Genomic DNA, 19,325 nt, shown 5'->3' with positions numbered 1-19,325 from the left:
CCAACCCCCCATCACAAAACGCCTGGATTACATGGTATCCCAGATGAATGGTATATTAAATACCAACATATTTTAAGTCTTTACCTTCTTCAAACATATCAATCAGTGGTGTTCTGCCTCCTTCTAGGCCCTTATTGTATTACTTTTAAAACCACAAAAGGACCCAACCAAATGTGACTCCAACAGTCCAATCTCACTCATTAATGTGGATGTTAAGATTTTTGCAAAGGTCCTAGCTAATCGTATAAATAAGATGACTGCTTAATTGGTTAGTAGTGATCAGACAATAGACTTCTTTCGGTACCTTGGAGTGACTGTACAACTGCCGTTATGGTCCTATCTTGTAAACAATGTACTTCCTCTGGTGTACCTTCTGTGGCCCAAGGTTGGGCAATGGTTGGATCTCTGGATTTGATGGGGAGAGTTAATCTCCTTAAAAGGGTTTTTCTCCCCACATTTCTTTATGCTGTGGCCAATTCCCCATGTAGAATCCTTCTGCATGTTTTTAAACAGCTGGATTCTATTTGTCGGGATTTTCTGTGGCAACACCAACATCCCAGAGATCCTTAAGCTCATTACACACATGGCCAGTTTGGCTTTTCCAGATTTTTACTACTACTGCTTTTAGAAATCTAGCTAGCATATGTTCATGATTAGCTTATCCCTTCTCGAGGCAAGACCTGTATTGCAGTATAGGCAGCTCTCGTTTCTTCGTATGAAACTTTACATAATTTGGCACATAAGCATGTCCCTACCCCTGAGGGTACTACGATCCTTACAACCTCCCTTACACTTTTGTCCAAAATTCAAAAAGGGATGCAGGAATCTTCCACAAATACCCCGCTCTGGTACAATCCTGCTCTTTTAGAACTTTTTCTGTCCCAGACCCTCAATGCTGGTCTGCTAAAGGGGTTAAATATCTGCACCAACTTTATGCAGGTCCAACACTTAAATCTTTCTCTCAATAGAAACCTGACTTTCATCTTCCAAATACCCATTTATTTTATTATTACAAACTCAGGTATGCGATCTGAAAACAATTTGGCCCTTGACCAATCCCGCCTGTGTATCTCCTTTTCAAAAGCTTCTTCGATCCTTAGGCCCAAAAGACTGATTTCTGACTACAATTTTGCATTGTGTGTGAAGGCTCACCCTACATATGCACAAGCTCAGCTGAAATGGACTTCGCCTGATCTCTCACTTGACGAGTCAGATTGGTCCGAATTTGAACTTTATTACACTAAGATGGTTATAGCCTCCAGAGACCATATTCTCCAAGTCAAGTTGTTTCACCATAGCTGTTACACTTCTACCAGATTACACAGACTGGGCCTGTGTTCCTTAACAGCTTGTTTCTGGGGTTGTGGAGCGGGAGCAAACTTCCTTCACTGCCTATGGAACTGCCCCATAGTTTTTGCTTTCTAGTCAGAAGTTAAACTTTTCTCTCCTCTGCTTGGTACTGCCCAATATTTTGCATCCAAAGAATTGCCTTTTGGGGATTTTTGGAGATTTACCTCTTTCTGAGTATAATAAAAGGCTGTTACGGTTACAATATTTCTATGCAAAGAAAATTATACTTATGTCATGAAAAGGTGCTCCTCCCTCGTTTCTAGAAGCTTGGAAGGCTATGGTCAATAGTAACCTACCACTGTATAGGCTAACTTATGAGCTCTGTAAACATCCTATGCTTTTGTTTGAGGAGAGTTTTTTTTCTCTCTCCTTCTGTCTACCCCTTTTGGGGTTTTTTTTAAACAATTGGCTTTTATTCAGAAAGAAAAAGCAGGACAAATGAACAAGAATGAGCTACAGGAAAGCATAGCATATTATCATATCATGTAGTACACAGTTTACAAATTAGTTTCGGAGCAACCTCAGTAGTATAATCAAAACATTAGGAAGCACTCACATAGTAAAACGTTTACAATTTGCAGGTACAATAATCAAGTCTGATAGAAAGAAAAGTAAGAACAGAGGAAAATGAAAAGCTAGGACAGAAAGCAAGAAAATAGTAAGGACAGATCCATCTCCACAAGAGATGCCCAGAATTCACCAGCATGACCCACATGTCCAAAAGAGAAAAAGAGCTATTCGCCCATCAGCCCTTTATATCTTTCTGAAAAAGTGAAAGCATACCAACTGGACCACAATTTGTGAAACCTGGGAACAATGTCATCAGTCATAGTCAGTGTCCATTCCAAACCCTGAATAACATTAACCTCTCTTATTCAGTCTTGTATCGAGGGGGTATGAGTGGTCTTTCAATGTCTGGGAATTAAGGACTTAGCCGCATTCAAAAGGTGCCGCACCAAGGATCTCTTGTACGATTTCAACGAGCACTCAGAAATATGGCGGAAACAACATTTAGGAGTTAAGGGCAATGCAGTCTCCGTAATAGAGTAGATCAGCTCTCAAACTTCATCCTAGAATGGCTTAAGCCATGGACATTGCCACCAGACATGGAACTAGGAGCCCTCAGCTGACTCACAGCGCCAACATAAGCCTGACGTCTGAGGAAACCACCTCTTTAACCTGTCCTGCGTAGTGTACCAACGCGTTAACAATTTGTAGGCGGTTTCTTGAGTCCTGGTGCTGATGGAGCATTTGTGAGCAAAAATGCAGGCTTTTCTCCAATGGTCATCGGAAAACTCTGCCTGAAAGGCTGATTTCGAACCTAGCCGAAAATTGTCGTGGGTAACATAAAGATTGTTGTGAAGCCAAGAATAGGCCAAGGAGGTGGTTTTGTCAATGGGTTTCCCTTTCAGACATAGCATTTCTAGGGTCGTAAGAGGTCTGTTGAAGGCTGCCTTCCATTTGTGGTTAGTCAAGTAATTATGTATTTGAAAATAAGTCCAGTATGGGAGAGAAACCTGACCACATAATTCCTGAAGCTCTCCTTTGGACCTAAATCCTCCTCGCTTGAGACAATGAGTCGCCAATAGAGATAGACCCGACTCGTGCACCGGAATCACTCCACATTCCAACCCAAGGGGAAACTCGGGATTATCAGCAATGGGGGTGAGGGGGCCTGGAGCGCTAGCAGTACCCTCAACCTTCACAAGATCATGATACGCATCTAAAGTTGCACCAATTAAGGGTTGAGCCATCAGACGCTTCGAGTAGGTAGACTTTGACAACCATGCTGAAAATCTTAAAGGAGCTGAAGAATAGAGGCTTTCAAGGGAAAGCCAGTGTTTATGTATGGAATGACAATTACAGTCTATGATTCTGGTAATGTGAGTAGCATAATAATACTTTTTAAAGTCTGGCAACCCCATACGCACATGATTAGTTGAAATCAAATCCGTGGGTTTTTATTGGCCCACACAAAGGCTCTCTGAGCCTGTTGTAATTGCTTAAAAAAGATGGAAGGGAGCCTAATAGGGAGAGCATTTATACAGTACAGTATCCAAGGAAAAATTTAAATTTTAATGATCGCTGCTCTGCTAAACCAGGAGGTTTTCGCGTGCCGGATTTTAAGATCGTTCTGAATCTTGCGCAATAGTGGGACAAAGTTTTGCTTGTACAAATCCTCCAGATTAGGAGTAAGCCAAATGCCAAAAATATTTAAGGGCTAGAGGGACCCACTTGAAAGAGCAATTTCACTTAATGAGGGCTAGAGAGGAAGAGCTGACAGTTAAATTCAAGGTCTCTGACTTAGTGTAGTTAATTTTCAAATTAGAGAGGAAATGGTAGCGGTCGAATAAGCTCAAAAGGTTAGGCACGGATATGTGGGGTTGAGATATAAAAAATAACAGGCCATCCGCGTATGCCACCATTTTGTAAGTCTCATTATTAATGCAAAATCATTGAATCGCCTCATTTTGCTGAACCAGCCGAATTAAGGGTTCAAGAGTGAGGATGAACAGAAAGGAGACAGAGGGCAACCCTGTCTCGTTCCATTCTTGGTAGTGATTGTGTCAGAGAGCGTGCCATTGACCTTGATCTTAGCCATAGGGTTTTGATACAGAGCAGCAATCCAATTCAGCATGTTAGGTGCCAGTCTGATATGAGCACACGTTGCAAACATGAAGTCCCAAGACACACGATCAAAAGCCTTCTCCGCATCAATAGAGAGGAGAAGGCACTCGAGGGCCTCAAAACACGTCCTATAGATTAGGTTAAGGGCCTTGACAATATTGTCACGTGTTTCTCTACCCGGCATGAAACCGACTTGTTCCGGACCAATAATATCAGAGAGATAAGGCCTAAGTCGGTTAGCCAGTATTTTTGAAAGCAGTTTTATATCAGTGTTGAGTAGGGAAATAGGTCTGTAGCTTGTGCATTCAGCAGGGTCTTCATCTTTTTTGGGGAGAACAGTAATATGTGCAAGGGAGAAAGAAGGGGATATTGGCTGAGATTTTTATATGCAATGCAAATTGTCCTGGTAGACCTGTCTAAAGCAGGGTCAAGAGGAATGTTAAAGTCTCCCCCTAGAATTAAGCAACCAGACGCAAACCCTTTAAGCTCATCAACAATTTTCTGACAAAAGGAGATGTGGGCTGAGTTGGGGATGTAGACATTGGCCAAGATGAACGGTGTACCCACCCATGAACCTTTTAAGAAGACGTATCTACCCTTCAGGTCAATTGATTGGTCTGTGATCAAAATCTGTGCCTCCTTGCTGAGCAATATGGTGACCCCCTTAGTCTTAGCCAAGGCATTAGTAGAATGGTATGGTTTCGTAAAGTATTTACTTGACAACTTCAGTATCTGTCCAGTTTTAAAATGCGTTTCCTGCAGAAACACTATAGAAGGCTTGACATTGTCAAGTTCACAAATCAGTTGGGATTGCTTCTCAGGAACATTTAAGCCCCTAACATTGTCAGAGATAAGCAGGGGCTTGTTTCCTATATTTGAGTAGGCCATGCCGGTGAAAGAAGAGAGAAGAAAAAAAAGGGAAAAGAGAGATGACAAGAAGAAACCACAAAAATTACAGGAGCGGGCCTGCTCCGAACAAACTTGCAGAGAGAGATAAATATCTTGTTTATCGCTAACCTGTAAGATATTGCAAACCAATAAATGCAAGTGAAAAATGGTGTAGGGATAAAGTACTGTATCACAAGATTAAGTATCAGCAGAAGTAGGCAGGAATGTTAAATGTTGTAATGTGCAACGCAAAGTGGTACTCTGCCAAATTGGGGGGCTAATGGGAGGGGCTATTGCACAAGCAAAGCAGTCTGTCACTAAGAAAAATTAGTGCCTATTGTAAGATACACCCTAGGGACGGCAAAGGTGATATTAAACAGATGTCATGAATGGAGGTCTGAGCTCAGAGCCAACAGCACAAATATTAAATGCATGTTTCAGGTATTTGTAATAACTATATCATAGAGGTCAGCATATATCCAAGAATCATTTGCAATCAGTAGAAATAACCCTTATATAAGTGCAACAATTTCGAACAAAAAGCCAATGGGCACAAAACTATTAGACCATAAGGGTCCTGCTGGCCATTTTTAAATAGCAGCCCGACCATCAGGCCATAAGCAATATAAAATAGCTGCACCTGGCTGATTAAGCACACAGCCAAAATTTAGGTTACCTATATCAGGCAGGAACACAGGAAGCTAAGATGAACACGCATCCAGGGAGGCCAGAGTGCGGTGGTTAGCCACATGAAAGACCCCCCCCCCATCCCGACACGCGAACCCCCATGCCTCACCCTTCCAGAAGAGGACAGTAAGGTCTTCAAAAGAGAAGAGAGGACAAATATTGATTAAGCACAGTCCGGTATCATCAAAATCCTCTCTATCTCTGCGCTGTTTGGACTTCGGAGACAACAGACTGGAGCCCAGACCGGCCTGCTTCTGGTGCCTGGTCTTCCTGAACTGTGCTTTGGAAGGGGTTTGCAGAGGCGTGCGTGCAGTAACAGGCACTGCTGATGGAAGTCGAAATTCCTCATACCTGATGGAAGTCGAAATTCCTATTCAGGAAGTTCCACATGCGGAGGTTGGAGATCATCACAGAAACCCCAAAGGTCAGCAGGCAGTCTGAGCAGATAGTGTTTGTCATTCAGAGTCGCTTGTAAGGCAAATGGAAACCGCCATCTGTAAGGAATTCCCTTCTCCTGCATAACGGCCAATAGGGGGCGTAATGCTCTTTTATTTTTCAGCATAATAGGGGATAGATCCTGAAAGAGGGCAAGTTCATCACCGTCATCAAGTAATGAGCTCATTTTGCCGGGCTGTTTTAAGGATTTCTTCTTGTAGTGTGAAATTGGCAATACAGCAAATAATGTCTCTGGGAGGGAAGCCAACCGTCCCCCTTGGCCCAAGGGCTCTGTGTGCTCTCTCAAAATCAATGACAGTGTCCGCAGGCCACTCTAAAAGCTTATTGAAGATGGATTGTAAGGCTGACATGAGCTGTTCAGCAGACACAGATTTAGGGATGCCTCTGACTCAAATGTTATGCCGTCTCCCTCGGTTATCTAGATCTTATTAGGTGGTGATTCACATTAATCAGGTATGTGGCATGTGTTTCAGAAACTTTTTGCCCTGTCGCCCTGACCCTGTAAGCAACAGCCTTCTGCACAGTTATCAATTACTCAGAGAGATAGGAGATCTTCCTTCAGATTGGTTACAGCAGCTGTGAACGATCTCTTCAGATCAGCAGCGATCTGTGTCATCTCAGAATATGTGAGTGGTGGGTCGGGGTGAGTGTCCTCTCTTACCCTATCCTCAGATGCTAGCAGAGACTCCTCACTGTGAACCTCCTCATGCTGCATAGGCGCCATCTTGCTCCCAGCAGGGCCGCTCGTCTGTGAGCCTCTTTTCCGGAAAAGAACCTGGATCTGTCGTGCTAAAGACCCCGTGTGGGCGATTGTGTGAAGTGGCTTAACAATTCTGCCCATGATCGTCCTGCTGTGTACCGCTTAAACGGCTCAAAAGCTGACTTCTCCCTAGAGCTCACTCAGTGTGCTGTCATGTGGCTCAAGCTCCAAGCCACGCCCCCTTGTGTTGTTAAAAGTTCAATAAATATACAGGTGTACCTCGGTTTCCGAATGCCTCAGTTAACGTAATTTTTGGTTTACTAATGAAAATCCATTGAACATAATGCCTCGGTTTACAAATTTGTTTACGATTTTCTTTCACAATACCAAGTGTATGTCTGTGCCGGTTTTTAAATGCAATTGCCGGCTTTTTTTTCTTCACTATAGCTCACAGAATTAGCTGTCATTTTCCCCGGAGTTAAAGGAAACTTTAGCTGGGGGAAAAGTGACAGCTGAATCTCTGAGCTATAGAGAAGAAAAAAAAAAGCGGTAATTACATTTAAAAACCAGCACCATAATAAATAAAACAACGTTGTGGGGTCCTCCCTCCATTCATACCAAGTCCTTCGGATCTGGTATGGATTTTGAGGGGAACCCCCATGCCAAACTTAAAAAAAATGGTTGGGGGTCCCCCCCCCAAGATCCATACCAGACCCTTAACCGAGCATGCAGCCCGGCAGGTCAGGAAAGGGGGGGGAGGGACAAGTGAGCGCCCCCCTCCTGAACCATACCAGGCCACATGCCCTCAACATGGGGGGTGCTTTGGGGCAGGGGGTTCCCTCCCAAAGCACCTTGTCCCCATGTTGATGGGGACAAGGGCCTCTTCCCCATAATCCTGGCCGGTGGTTGTGGGGGTCTGCAGGCAGGGGACTTCTCAGAATCTGGAAGCCCTTTTGTTTTTAATTCTTTTTTGGGGTGGGCGGCAGACATCGTGATTGACGTTGGATCTACTGCAGGGGACATTCTTTTAGTTTTTTCTTTTAATAAAGGACTTGTCAAACACCGTGTCCTGTCTTTTTTCACACTACACTTTTTGTTTTTTTGTGAATGAGTAGCTGGACCATGTACCCCATACTTATTCACATGGGGGGGAAGGGATCTGGGGGGCCCCTTGTTAAAGGGGGCTTCCAGATTCCGATAAGCCCCCCGCCCGCAGACCCCCACAACCACCGGCCAGGGTTGTGGGTAAGAGGCCCCCCCTGCCGCAAAGCACTCCCCCATGTTGAGGGCATGTGGCCAGGTATGGTTCAGTGGGGAGGGGTACTCACTCGTTACCCCCCCCCTTTTCTGACCTGCCGGGCTGCATGCTAAGATAAGGGTCCGGTATGGATTTTGGGGGGGGGGGGGGAAGGCCCCCACGCCATTTTTATTTAAATTTTGGCGTGGGAGTTCTGCTCAAAATCCATACCAGACCAGAAGGGCTTGGAATGGATGGGAGGGGGGACCCCATGCCTTTTTTTAATTATTTTTTGAATTGCCGGCAATTCTTTCTTTTACATTCAGCTGTCAGTGGGGAACCCCGCTGACAGCTGAAACATTAACACATGGTTATCGCTACTAAATTACTGCATGACTTGATAAAATAACTCATGCAGTATTTTAGTAGTGTTTACTTTATTCTGGCCTCTGAAATGGATTAATTGGTTTTCAATGCATTACTATATAAAACGGCGATTTGGTTTACGAATTTTACGCTATACGAAAAGTCCCACAGAAAGAATTAAATTCGTAAACCGAGGTATGCCTGTAGCTTTAGAAAAAAAGTATGTGATGAAAAATTATTTTAATCTTACATTGTATATGTATCACAATTTCATTTTCTTGTATAGAGATGCACTTAACAACTGTATGTTTAGCCAAAGAGTTTTCTTTTTTGGTTTAAATAGTGTAGAGAACAGATAAAGCTCCTGTCATTTTTCATTATCAGCTGTCTGTATAATGTTTGAAGATTTTGCTTCAATGTTTTTTGAAGGAACATGCAGTCCCCAACTATTTTGCAACCGTACAGACCAACAAACAAGAAAAATATCCTTGGTATCATTTGTTTTTAAAGTTGCTTAATTCAGCTACAAATGACCTAAAGCAGCTAGAAGATGGAAGCACAAGACAAAAATGATCACAATTTTCCCACTGTAAGGCTTCGTGTCGCTCCCCTTACCCTTACATTTGCCTACATAGAAAAGCATAATCTAAAAGGTTCCTAACTCTAACTCCATGTAATATATATTAGTACTTACCATTTCACGCAGCTCCAGGTCCAGGCTTTGTATGTGTTTGGTAAGGTAACTCTTCAGAGCTGTCTGGAACCTTGTCATCAAAGGCTGTCAAGAAATAAAAGGTTTGTCATTTTTTAATTTCATGCATTACATGTTCAGTCATTCACCAAGACCTACTGAAAGACCAACACTGGAAATTCCTTGTTGGATGGAGTAATCCTTCATTATTTGTTAGCAGTTGTAATATTAGGGTTTTACAAAAACACATACATTTGGCAAATATTAGAAATACATTTATATTAGCAATTATGGGGGGTGTGGCTTGAGCCCGGAGGATGATGGCTGTCTGATGCCGGAGCTCCGACACACGGAGGACATACCACGTGGCACGAGCAGGGAGAGCTGCAGTTGCCATGGGGAAGGCTGATCCAAAAGCCTCTGCCGCACGATCGCGGTCTCCCCACCCGATGAGCGGTCCCCTAAGCCACAGTATACCAGAGCTATTCCAGTCCCTGGCCCTGGAGCACACTGCAGCCTCCTCCCCTACTGCGTCCTCCCACTCTGCACACAGAGAATTCCGCTCTCATAGCAAGAGCCCAGCTGCAGCTGCCACAGCACATCCCTCAGCAGGATCCTCTCTCACTATGGGGGATCTTAAGGTAGTGGCACTAGATATAAAAGAGTCCCCCCTCTCTGCAGCAATTGCTGATTTGCATATTGACATGCAGGCAGTGGCACAAAGGTTAGAAGCAGTGGAAGACAAAATCATCACACAGGATCTTGCCCTACATGATACGCGCCAACTGGTAGATATACACGCTACGCATCTACGCGAGATTGATTGTCATATTGAGGACCTGGACAAAAGGGGACGGTGTCACAACTTAAGGGTTTGTGGCATACCTGAGGCGATTGAGGCAGGTCAATTACCACAAACGATCCTAACCATTTTTAACGATCTACTTGAAAGACCTCAGGAGTCGCCTATTGAGATTGAACATCTCCACAGGGCTCTTCGACCCAAAAGCAGGGACACGGAACCCCTGCGAGATATAATCTGCTGCCTAGTGGATTTCTGACTCAAGGAAGATCTGTTACGCAGAGTGCGAGAAAGAAATCGCATTATTTTCAACGAAGCAGAAATTTAATTGTTTCAAGATCTTACACAAGATCAACACAGAAAGGACTTACGTCCCTTGCTAGATCTACTTCGCTCCCGCGGCATAGCGTATCACTGGAAATTTCCGTTTGGTCTTTCAGCTTCACACCTGGGACGAATAGCTATCCTGAGATTCCCGGAAGATGTACAACCATTTTGCGGGACCTTAAACATCCCAACAGTAGACCTGCCCAACTGGTTCGGGGACCTCCGCTTCCCACCCCAGACAGGGGATGACCGCATGGAAGCCCAGCTATCAAGACACCCTGGAGGAGCGAGATGCCATAGACCATCCCCCGACCTCCGTTTTCACCGACCAGGCACAGACCCACCATCAGGGACAGTCTTCCAGCATCTCCGGCTCATCGCAAGGCCGATCGCGAATGACGTTTTTTTTTTTTTTCTTCTCTACCTCAGAGTTTTCACTGTATTTTTCCCGGTATAATGTCTGATCATTATCCTGATCCTGTCTCCTGCTAATCCTCATGCGAAGGCCGTTTGACTTCCCTTTTTTGAGGTTCTGGACTACGTGTGTCTCATAAGGCTTTCCTAATATTCATACATGCTACCTGTGATGTTTATGTTCCTACTATGTTATAGTAATTATCCGTATTTAATGTCTTCTCATACTCTCAGCTGGCTGTTATCTCACATTGCCAAGCAAACTGCAGGGTACGGCGTTTAGTGACCTAGTTCCTCCATAATTGAGAGGTAACACCCTGCTGTACAGTGTTAGTTAAATCCGCATGTGTTACCGCCTTATTGGCCAGGCTGTGAAGACTGCTAGTATATACTAGAAATGTTCTTCGTACTTAAATTTGGTTTCACTATTTGCAGAATGTTTATATGCAGATTTATATATATTTTTGATAACTTGAGCCTTAACAAGCACTTTGTAACAACCACTCCTCAGACCGATCTTTGAAAAGAGACCTTACTTTTGATCGGCGTCCTGATAGTTAGACATGAAACAAAATATGCCTATATTGTGTTTGAAATACTGTTTTATACTGCTGTGAATGTTTAACTATATACTTTGACGATACACAACCCCACCATGCAATTGCACCGTGACTTGTATACCCGCTGATGTTCTTTTAGGGAACGTTTTTCTGGTACATTGCATCCTCTCATTTCTTCTACCATCCCCGTTGTTGAGTAGACGAATTGGGATACTGCACATCATTCCTCCGCACCATGACTACATGACTAGCATTAAACCCTCTGGAAGACACTTCGACGGGTACATCTTCAAAAACATTTAAAGCACATAAACAGATCAAACTGGAACTTACAGACCTCCTCCTGCATGACACTTGGTGTACTTTACACCCGTCTGATAAAGACTTCACATTCTTTTCTGCACCTCATAATCGCTATTCTAGAATTGATTATCTCTTTCTCTCGCAAAAAGATCTCCCTACCTTGAAGTCGGCCTCCATTGAACCTATGATCCTTTCAGACCACTACCCCATTACTATGACCATATATCTGCCAGATGCCCCAATCACTCCCAAAACATGGCGACCCGTTTCTTCTTACACACCCATCTGTGACCCTCCAAATTTGTGAATGTCTGCTTAACTACTTTAGGGAAAATATATCTCCAGAAACAACCGCACTCAACAATGGGAAGCACACAAATGTGTGACACGTGGAAAATTGCGGCCTCTCGAAAGCGAGCAGCTCAGGCGTCTTTTAACTCGTTACTCTAGAAAGTATGTCAACTAGAATGTTCCCATAAACATAAACAGGCTTTGACACTTACAGCCGAACTAGTATCTGCACGTAAACAATTATTGGAAGCTGTGGAAAGAAAATCCAAGCGTAACTTTCCTTATCTCAGAAACTGTTTTAGAAACATGGGAATAAAAGTGATAAATTCCTAGCTAGGGCCCTTGGAGCGAAAAAAGCAGCTCACACTATTCACCAAATCCATTTCCAGCAAGGTTGAATACTTAAAACATCCTCGGATATTGCAGCGGAATTTGAAAACTACTATACGACCATTTATAACCTCCCCCAAGCCCCAAAACCTACAGGGTATAACAGATCACGCACGGACCAAGGAACGAATGACCATTCAAGCACTCGGGCACTGCCTGAGGGCCCAAGGTCAGTAGGGGGCCCCATGAAATGCCCCTGGTACCTTTTATAGGCTTTTTTTGAGTGTGGGCAAGGACACAGGGGCCCCATGATCGCCCATTGCCCGGGGGCTCCATGAGTTGTCAGTCAGCCCCTGGCACGGACATTATCCAGGCCTTTCTATCACAATATCTTCCCAAACTTATCTCGCGATCAAAAGCAAGTGGGGCAAGATGGGGCACTGACACTGGCAGAACTCCAAAAACCCATTGCACAATTAAAACCGGGCAAGAGCCCAGGCCCAGACGGGTTTACGACAACTTACTATAAATCCTTTATGGAAATTCTTGTGCAACCATTCTTAAATGCATTCAACTCACTAGACACCTCAGGACAGCCCATGAGATTTCTTTCTGAAGCCCATATCACACTAATACCAAAAGAAGACAAGGATAAGACATCGACGGCCAACTATCGCCCAATTTCCCTTCTGAAAGTTGATCTAAAAATCTTCGCTAAAATATTAGCGAACCGTCTTTTAAGCATCATTGACTCCGCCATATCCACTGACCAGGTTGGGTTTGTGCCAGGTAGAGAGGCAAGAGATAACACAGTAAGAGCTCTAAATGTACATCACTGGTTGATGCAAATGAAACAACCTGTCTTCTTTCTCTCTCTTGATGCTGAGAAGCCTTTTGAAAGGTTGCCCTGGGAATAAATGGAAGCGGTTTTGATTAGACTCGGCCTTCCCCCACGCCTCATGAACTTTATCATGTCGCTATACACCGCACCAGCGGCCAAAGTAAGAGTCAATGGTCTCTTGTCGGAAGCCTTCTCCATCAGTTATGGGGTGTCCGTTGTCTCCCCTCCTATTTGTCCTCACACTGGAACCCTTCTTGAAACACATTCAAATGAATGACAATATCAGAGGAATTATGGTTAAAGACAGACTACACAAAATAGCGGCATTCGCCGATGATATACTACTCTTCCTAGCAGACCCACACATCACTCTCCCTAACCTACTTCAAGACTTTAAAATGTTTCAGTATACACGTATATCCAACTTCAAAATTAATTTCAATAAATCCCAGGCTGTCAATGTCACCTTACCCCTGATGTAGTCAGACAAGCGCGGGAAAACTTCCCCTTCACCTGGCAATCCGAGGCTATCACCTACCTAGGGATTCAACAACCAACCCTCCTTTCAGAACTATACGCAAGAAACTTCCTACCTATTATACGCAGTGTAACTAAAGACTTACAGAATTGGGATAAGCCAATCTTTTCCTGGTTCGGAAGGGCAGCGAGCCTCAAGATGAATGTGCTTCCCAGGCTATTGTACCTGATGCAAACGGTCCCTTTTAGGCTCCCTAAGTCATTCTTTAGCTCATATAAGACACTATGCACCTTCTTTTTATGGTGCAATAAACGTCCTAGAATCAGCTTTGAACAACTTACAATGCCTAAGGCTAAGGGAGGAATCGGATTGCCAGACATTACTCGCTACTATTGAGCTTGCCACATGGCAAGAATAGTGGACTGGTCTACAAACCATGTACGTAAGACCTGGGTGAGCCTGGAAGCTGCTTTTGTGGTGACCCCACTAGCCACATCTCCATGGCTAGGAAAATTATATATCCCATCCACTTTCAGAGAACACCAGCTAATCGGTCCAACACTGTCTTGCTACCACTTGATATGTCAGAAATCAGGCCTGTCCTCAACGCCTGGTCCACTCACGCCTATCTGAATGAACTCTGATTTCCCCCCCCGGAATGTCTAGTGCATTCCTCGCTAGGGCCCTACCTCAAGATTACCCGAGACTACACCATCTTTTCAAAGATGGCATCTTTTTGACGAGAGAACACCTCCTGAACTAATGGCCAACTCTAAACTTGACACCATGAATGTATAGGCAACTCCATCACTTCCTACATAGCCCACCACGTCCAAGAGAGCTTGCTAGACCCCTTACCCCATTTGAGAAAATCTGCTCCACAGATTCCCCACAGAGACATGTGGTCTCCAAGCTATACACATGCATAGAAAACACAAATGAAGTCACGTCTAGAAAGGCTTGCGTAGCCTAGAGTAATGACCTACAACTAAACCTGGTCCCCGCTGATTGGGACCGTGTATATGGCCATATACACAAAGGTTCCATGTGTGTTTCGACCCAAGAAAACAATTACAAACTGTACTCAAGATGGTATAGAGTTCTATCTTTACTCCACAGATTTGATCCTAACATCCCCGACTCTTGTTGGAGATGCGGCCAAGCGACTGGTACACTTCTACACATATGGTGGGACTGCCCAATGCTCCAACTGTTCTGTAAAAAAATTTAATCAATAATTTCTCAAGTAACAACTTACTCCCTAGTCCTATCTCCTGCGCAATTCTTACTCTACCACTCCTCGCTCCCCTATAAAACATACTGCAAATCACTCATTATGCATATTGTAAATGCGGCAAAACAGTGTATCCCAATCCACTAGCGCTCAACATACATCGCCTCAGTCTGGGAATGGTTTGCTTGTATAAACAAAGTTGCCGAAATGGAGGAACTCATCTCTATAGCAAAATATTGGCCCGAGAGATTCAGGAAGACGTGGGCATGTTGGAGTCATTTTACAACGACAGCCGCTTATCACCAACTGCTTCATGACTCCACCCCTTCCCCCACTTGAACATAACTCGATGACCAATAAGACTACATACCTTTCCCAGGTGTCATGCATATAACGTACACCTTACCTGACTGAGACCGAATATTACGGCCCAAATATTGCTGAGACTGACCTATATATTGGACTACTACACATGCTTACCTAGATTGCTGTTACTCGGATTATCTAGAACTGTTTGACCCAGAGCAGTTGCAGCTGTTTCCCTTTTGCTCCCTACCCCTCCCCCCCCCCTTTTTTTTTCTCTCTCCTTCTTCTTGTCTCTCTCTTTCTCTCCACTCTTTCTCCTCTTTGCTCTATCCTACATTCTCAACATTACCTTCCCATTTCTGTGAGTTTAGATGAACTTCGAATACCAGCAGACCCACCAGGTACAACTTCAGCTCCTCAGCCTCCGCCCCCAGGTGTGGATGCCCAAATATCCACTGTTATCACCATCCTCTCCGTGTATTGCATCACATTCTTCATTTAAAGGGAACATATGAGGATTGGCTGATTTCTGTACTCAATTGTTATGTTCACTTCATTCTATGTCGGTTTTTGTTTGGAACATGTTTTTTTCTTTTTTTTAATGTATTCTTAAATCAAGCGGTGTTAATTGATGAAACTATGTGTGCTTCAGCTGTATATCCCATCAGGGATACAGGCATTAACTGAGTTTTATGCATGATCCGAATGTAACCTGTATATGTTATCATTGTGCCTTTTTTCTCAATAAAATTGTTTTTGGAAAAAAACAATTACATTGCTAGCCTACATATATATTTATTTATTTTGAGTACTTATCGAGCGCAGTCAATTTATGCAGTGCTTTAAACATATATATTGTACATTCATATCAGTCCCTAACCTTCAGCCCAGGTTCATACTGATGCAGTGCGGAATTCGCACATCATCATAATCACACCCCTTTCATACGAACTGCTGAGGGTGTGTATTTTAAGTTAACCATACCCCGAAATCAGTTTGAAAAATGCGGTGCGATGTGCAGAATCAGATCGCATGGGTGCGAAGACCCATACGATCCGATTCTGGTGCAGACAAAAAAGGGTCCTGCACTTTTTTGGTGCGCATGCATTGTGATTTGAGCCATACAAAATGTATGGCTCAAATTGCACTGCACAGAAATCACATGTGATTTGCACAGGAATGTGGTCCCTATGCGAATCGCATGCAATGTGCCGAACTGCATCAGTGTGTGCCCGAGCTTAAGGAGCTAACAATCTAAGGTCCCTAGCTCAAATTCATACATATACACACTAGGGCCAATTTAGAATGGAGCAAATTAACTTACCAGCATGTCTCTGGAGTGTGGGAGTACCCAGAGGAACCCACACATGCACAGGGAGAACATGCAAACTCCAAGCAGGTAGTGTCATGGTTGGCATTTGAACTGGCGATTCTAGTGCTGCTAGGCAGAAGTGCTAACCACTTAGCCGCTGTGCATACTGTATATCAATTATTACTAAATAATTCTGTGCATTGTGCAAATGCAAATGCTCCAACAATAACAATATGATTATAGATATCACAGTACAGCTGCTGCTTATTAAAAAAAAAAAAAAGTACAGCTTATATACAGTAGCTAAACCATAAATCTGTTGGGTTGCTGAAGATTTTACCTTTGCTTCATGTTTCCTACAGGAACCCTTCTGTGCTCTTTTCCAAAACTAGCCATATGTTTCAAAATCCTGATTGTATAACATCCATTACTACTACTACTAATAAAAAAAATAACAAAAACTGTGTAAGGCTATACCTAAATAAGCCACGCAGTTTATACCTAATTATCTAAGCCACTATGGTACAGAGATATTGACTTTTTCTTATACAAATAAACAGGATTGCAAAAGCAGCTTGATGCAGCATAGAAGGAGGTCAAAAGTAGATCAAGAAGCCAGAAAAATCTCTGAAACATTTAGAAGGAACTCAGAAGCAGATAGATTTCAAATGCAGGCTGAATACACCTCAAAGCACAAATAAATAAATACATTTGGTATCTGCAAATAAATATATATATATATATATATATATATACAGTCATGGCCGAAATTGTTGGCACCCTTGATATTTCTCCAGGAAATCATGTATTTCTCACGAAACGTATTGCATTAACACATGTTTTGCTATACACATGTTTATTCCCTTTGTGTGTATTGGGACAAAACAAAAAAAGGGAGGAAAGAAAGCAAATTCGACATAATGTCACACAAACCTCCAAAAATGGGCTGGACAAAAGTATTGGCACCCTTTCACAACTGCGGATAAATAAGAATGTTACAAGCATGTGATGCTCCTGTAAACTCACCTGGGGCAAGTAACAGGTGTGGGCAATATAGAAATCACACCTGAAAGCAGATAAAAAGGAGAGACGTTCACTTAACCTTTGCATTGTGTGTCTGTCTGTGCCACACTAAGCATGGACAACAGAAAGAGGAGACGAGAACTGTCTGAGGACCTGAGAACCAAAATTGTGGCAAAATATCAACAATCTCAAGGTTACAAGTCCATCTCCAGAGAACTAGATTTGCCTTTGTCCACAGTGCGCAACATTATCAAGAAGTTTGCAACCCATGGCACTGTAGCTAATCTCCCTGGTCGTGGACGGATGAGGAAAATTGATGAAAGATTGCAACGCAGAATAGTCCGGATGGTGGATAAGCAGCCCCAAACATGTTCCAAAGACATTCAAGCTGTCCTGCAGGCTCAGGGAGCATCAGTGTCAGCGCGAACTATCCGTCGACATTTAAATGAAATGAAACGCTATGGCAGGAGACCCAGGAGGACCCCACTGCTGACACAGAGACATAAAAAAGCAAGACTACAGTTTGCCAAAATGTACTTGAGTAAGCCAAAAGCCTTCTGGGAAAACGTCTTGTGGACAGATGAGACCAAGATAGAGCTTTTCGGTAAAGCACATCATTCTACTGTTTACCGAAAACGGAATGAGGCCTACAAAGAACAAAACACAGTACCTACGGTAAAATATGGTGGAGGTTCAATGATGTTTTGGGGTTGTTTTGCTGCCTCTGGCACTGGGTGCCTTGACTGTGTGCAAGGCATCATGAAATCTGAGGATTACCAAAGGATTTTGGGTCGCACTGTAGGGCCCAGTGTCAGAAAGCTGGGTTTGCGTCCAAGATCCTGGGTCTTCCAGCAGGACAATGACCCCAAACATACGTCAAAAAGCACTCAGAAATGGATGGCAAAGAAGCGCTGGAGAGTTCTGAAGTGGCCAGCAATGAGCCCAGATCTAAATCCCATTGAACACCTGTGGAGAGATCTTAAAATTGCTGTTGGGAAAAGGTGTCCTTCCAATAAGAGAGACCTGGAGCTGTTTGCAAAGGAAGAGTGGTCCAAAATTCCGGGTGAGAGGTGTCAGAAGCTTATTGATGGTTATAGGAAGCGACTGATTTCAGTTATGTTTTCCAAAGGGTGTGCAACCAAATATTAAGTTAAGGGTGCCAATACTTTTGTCCAGCCCATTTTTGGGGTTTTGTGTGACATTATGTCATATTTGCTTTTCTGCCTCTGTTTTATATTTGTTCCAATACATACAAAGGGAATAAACATGTGTATAGCAAAACATGTGTTAATGCAATACCTTTTTTGTGTGAAATACTTGATTTTCAGGAAAAATATCAAGGGTGCCAACAATTTCGGCCATGACTGTATATATAAAACAAAAAATATTAATTATAATACACTTAATTATAACACACTGTGTAAATCCAACAAAGTCCCGCAAAAAATCCAAAAAAGTTACACTTTCACCCCTGAAAGTGAATTAAATTAAAAAAACTTTTTTGTGCCAGTCAATGTTTGTAATTCAAATTAAAGTCCACAAAAATTACTCTTCCTTGTCCAACTTGCACCTCTATGTAAATCCAAATAAAGTGTGTACCTCAAACAACTGAAAAAATGAAATAGTGCATTACCTTCAATAACAGATGGTATATACTTTACCAAACAATAAGTATATACTTAACAAAAAATATGTGCAAAAATTAAGACAAGATTCAAATCGTGAGCAACACGTAAATCGTGAAATCACTCTGTGTACACCATAAATAAATAAATAAATGTGAACAATCAGTGTATACTCATAAACAAATAAATAAATAAAATAAACAACTAACTAAAGAGAAAAAGAAAATTATATTAAATAAACTAAAAAAATAACTAAATAGTGCACTCTCCATGAACACTTCTATAGCTGAAATATATACAATTACCCTCTCAGAGTGATAGTAAGCCTTTGTAGAGTACACCTGGACTCTCACTCCAGCATTAATATGGCGGTTTTGGACTCCCTGCCAATTAAGCAGGCAGGGATAAGAGGAACCGCTGTTCAGACGTCTGTATCCCTTCAGAAGATGTCTGGAAGTGACGAAACGCGTCAGAAG

At 42.9% G+C, this 19,325-nt stretch overlaps 1 protein-coding gene across 3 annotated transcripts in view; it reads right to left on the bottom strand.

Moving 5' to 3' along the window:
* Positions 1-19,325, bottom strand: part of CCDC40 (coiled-coil domain 40 molecular ruler complex subunit) — a 571,335-nt gene that overhangs the window by 483,497 nt on the left and 68,513 nt on the right. For all 3 annotated transcript variants that reach the window (XM_089661107.1, XM_089661108.1, XM_089661105.1), the window contains exon 4: positions 9,007-9,090. In XM_089661107.1, coding sequence (XP_089517233.1) covers positions 9,007-9,090 — 84 coding nt within the window. The remainder of the gene's footprint in view (positions 1-9,006; positions 9,091-19,325) is intronic.

The sequence above is a fragment of the Staurois parvus genome, unplaced genomic scaffold (assembly GCF_062004578.1).
Source record: "Staurois parvus isolate SC_StPar_1 unplaced genomic scaffold, SC_StPar_1.0 ptg001313l, whole genome shotgun sequence".
NCBI lineage: Eukaryota > Metazoa > Chordata > Amphibia > Anura > Ranidae > Staurois > Staurois parvus.
Note: the sequence above shows the minus strand (reverse complement) of the source record. Positions and strands in the feature narration are given on the sequence as shown.